Source organism: Fukomys damarensis, unplaced genomic scaffold (genome assembly GCF_012274545.1).
Source record: "Fukomys damarensis isolate Sample0158 unplaced genomic scaffold, DMR_v1.0_HiC HiC_scaffold_39, whole genome shotgun sequence".
NCBI classification, from domain to species: domain Eukaryota; kingdom Metazoa; phylum Chordata; class Mammalia; order Rodentia; family Bathyergidae; genus Fukomys; species Fukomys damarensis.
Genome location: NW_022900951.1, coordinates 66,422,227 through 66,425,435, shown reverse-complemented (window position 1 = coordinate 66,425,435; position 3,209 = coordinate 66,422,227). Strand labels below are relative to the sequence as shown.

The 3,209-nt window shown below is 35.3% G+C and overlaps 1 protein-coding gene across 6 annotated transcripts in view; it reads right to left on the bottom strand.

Moving 5' to 3' along the window:
• The window catches only part of Znf711 (zinc finger protein 711), a 27,910-nt gene that overhangs the window by 6,057 nt on the left and 18,644 nt on the right, over positions 1 to 3,209 (bottom strand). For 5 of the 6 annotated variants that reach the window (XM_010612868.3, XM_033760298.1, XM_010612866.3 and 2 more), the window contains 2 exons: positions 3,015 to 3,152; positions 726 to 863 (listed from right to left, as the gene is read on the bottom strand). In XM_010612868.3, coding sequence (XP_010611170.1) covers positions 726 to 863; positions 3,015 to 3,152 — 276 coding nt within the window. The remainder of the gene's footprint in view (positions 1 to 725; positions 864 to 3,014; positions 3,153 to 3,209) is intronic. The other variant, XM_010612872.3, reaches the window with a different exon arrangement.

The window sequence follows — 3,209 nt, the reverse complement described above, 5'->3', positions numbered from 1 at the left end:
TTTTTTTTTTTTTTTTTGGACTGGGAATCAAACTCAGGTCCTGTGCTTGCCAGGCAGGCACAGTGCTGCTGAGCTACATCCTCAGCCCAAGCTTTACTTTTTATACAAAAACTGAGCATTTCTGCAGAGAACCCCCAGCTTTGAAAATGCTCAGCAAATGACTGTTGAATGAATGAACCTTTGAGAGAACCAAGTTTAGATAAATTAATGCATTTGAACACCACAGCTTTTCAAAGTACAGTATACCTGGAACATCTTGTACACTAGATAGAGATGAGATATTTTAAAAGTAATGTGAAAAAATAACTTGATAAATTTACCTTTCATTACATACTTTCCAGAAGAGCACACCTGAATTTGTTTCTTTTCAGAAACCCCAATGTTATGATCTGTGGTGCTAACAACTGAAATAAATTTTTCCAAAAGGGAAAGGATGAATTTTAAAAGAGGAATTCCTACTTCAGGAAAATAAAATGTTTTATAGTACTCACTTATACAGGCAGGATTTAAAATAGATGCTACTGAAAATGCATTAAGCAAGTTTCACTTTAAATAATACAAAATATGTGACAGAAAAATCATGTAAAGTAACTAGAGATGAATCAGTGCACAGAAAAACGTATTAGCCAATTCATGGTGTCATTAGCACAGCATATTTAATGGTGTAAAGGCTGATTAAATATATATGTTATGTACTTATCAGGTGAAAAATGCCAGTGTCCTACCATATGCCGCAGCCCAGACAACAGGGACAATTGTTTTATTAACATCAGAGTTCTCAAGCTGAATTTCAGGGAGAGAAGTTCCTTCCTCTTCCCCTACAATGACTTCCATGTAAACTTCATCTGCTATTTCAGCGCAACCTAAATTTTAGAAATAATTGCTTGTTTATAACCCCAAATATTTAATAAATGGGTAAAAATTCCAAACAATTTAAATTTTTCACTCTTAAGATTTCAGTTTGGTTAATTAAAAAAATCTGTAAGTTAAAATTTATATTGGGCACTTTTGGAGAGTACTGCCACTAGGAGACGATAATTTACCAAAATTCTTACTCCCTTCTTAAAACCAAGACCTATGAAAATTATATAAAACATGTGCCCATGAAATATACTAGCTAATTTTACAACACATCAGGCATTACAAATTTATAAACGGGGTTGTACTCCATAAATTTGCCTCGAAGTTCTTTAAAATTCAGGAAATATTTCCCATAGAAACAACATTAGAGAATTATGTTATCCCACATTATATGCAGTACTATGTATATATAAAATGCTGTTGCTTAATATGTGGACACCCTTCAAAGAGCTGGATTTTAAGGGACTGCTAAGAAAAAGGATTATATGAGGCTATTTAAAAAAAAGCAGTAGTATAGTGAAAGTATTTAAACCTAGAGAGCTACTTTATGTAATAGAAGCTGTGTACATTTGTCAAAAATCTGACTTAAATTTATGCTTTTCCTTTGATTCACAATGCTGTTGCTTAATATGTGGACACCCTTCAAAGAGCTGGATTTTAAGGGACTGCTAAGAAAAAGGATTATATGAGGCTATTTAAAAAAAAGCAGTAGTATAGTGAAAGTATTTAAACCTAGAGAGCTACTTTATGTAATAGAAGCTGTGTACATTTGTCAAAAATCTGACTTAAATTTATGCTTTTCCTTTGATTCACATCCCGGGATTTTCTATTTACTGTAAAAGAAATACAAAAATAAAGGTGAAAAAGTATCCCTCTTCCCCAAGTTTTCCTTCTCCCAAAGGCACTGTTCTACATTTTCCACATCCCTATGGATATCCATCATTAGCTAATCTAAGCCCATCTTCTACTTCCTAGTATGCCTGACCATAAGTAAGAAGTGTTTTATTGAATTATTTCCCTAAGTCCTCTCTATTCAAACACTTTGATACTTTCTGCTATAATATAGTACTTGGCTTTTGGGGTAGAATTTAACTCCCTATGTCTTCTAGAGAAGAAAACTTGAAGAACAGCTATCAGAATGCAGCATAGGTAAAGTCAACATTGTCAGGGTAATGCTATAAAAATGGAGATTCTTGTCCCTCTATGCAAAACAAAACAGTACTTTTTTGCAGCATGGCAAAGAGACAGCAGTAGTCTTAGAGAAGGGACACATAACGAGATAAGGAGAAAGCAGGCAGAGAATAAAATTTCTTCATAAAGACACATGCATCATGATAGGAAAGGAAACCTAAGGAGATTTTTTTACCCTGTAGTACTCAGCCCCAAGAGATTCCAAAGACCAGCTGTGGTAGTACACAGTTGAGAGGCTGAGGCAGGAGGTTCCCTGTGAGTTCAAGACCAGCCTGAACTACACTGTGAGACCCCATCTCAAAAAACCAAAGAAACTCTGAAGACCAACTATTTGGAAACCATCAACAACATAATAAATCAAGATTCTGACAGAATGGCATGGATGGATACTTACGCAACTAACCTCTCAGTGACAGAACAACCAGTTAGCTCTTTTAGTGCTGAATCCAGAGAGACCAACAGGGCTCACTGCCATGTGGAGAGAACACTGGCGGTGGAGTTAGACAGATATAAGCTCAAATCCTTCCTTCCTCAGATTATATTGGAATAGTCTAGGGCAAATTACTTTCCCTGAGTCTTTTTCTTTCCATAAAACAAGAATAATACCATCTACTTCAGGGATGAATTGTGAGGATTAAATGAGATAATACATAATGCAACATATCCAATAACATACACATGTATACAGTTCTCACTGTATTTGTCAGCTCCTTTATGTTAAGATCTATGTACCACTCCTCTCTGCATTCCCAGTATATTATCCCAGATACAGTATTTCACGTAGGCTAATCTGAACAATACATGAGCAGTCAAAAGGACCATTCCCTTTTAAATATTTGCAGTGAAGGGTTAGGTTTATTTTATTACAGTATGTTTTTATATAATGCTATCTCTGATATTGCTTTTTTTTAAAACTGAATGACCAAGGCACATAGGTCTCTACAGTGCCCCTTTTTTCTTACTGATATCATCTTCTTCTTGTGAAGAATCTTTAACTGCCATGTAAACCATCTTCTCCCGCTGCATTCGGCTCTGGTCAAGAACTCCAGCTACAGTATGTCCACTGGGGTACTCACTCTCTGTGACAATTTCTGTTCCACCTTGGATATTAAAAGAAATATCAAAATAAAAAATGTCACGCATGTGTATACCGAATA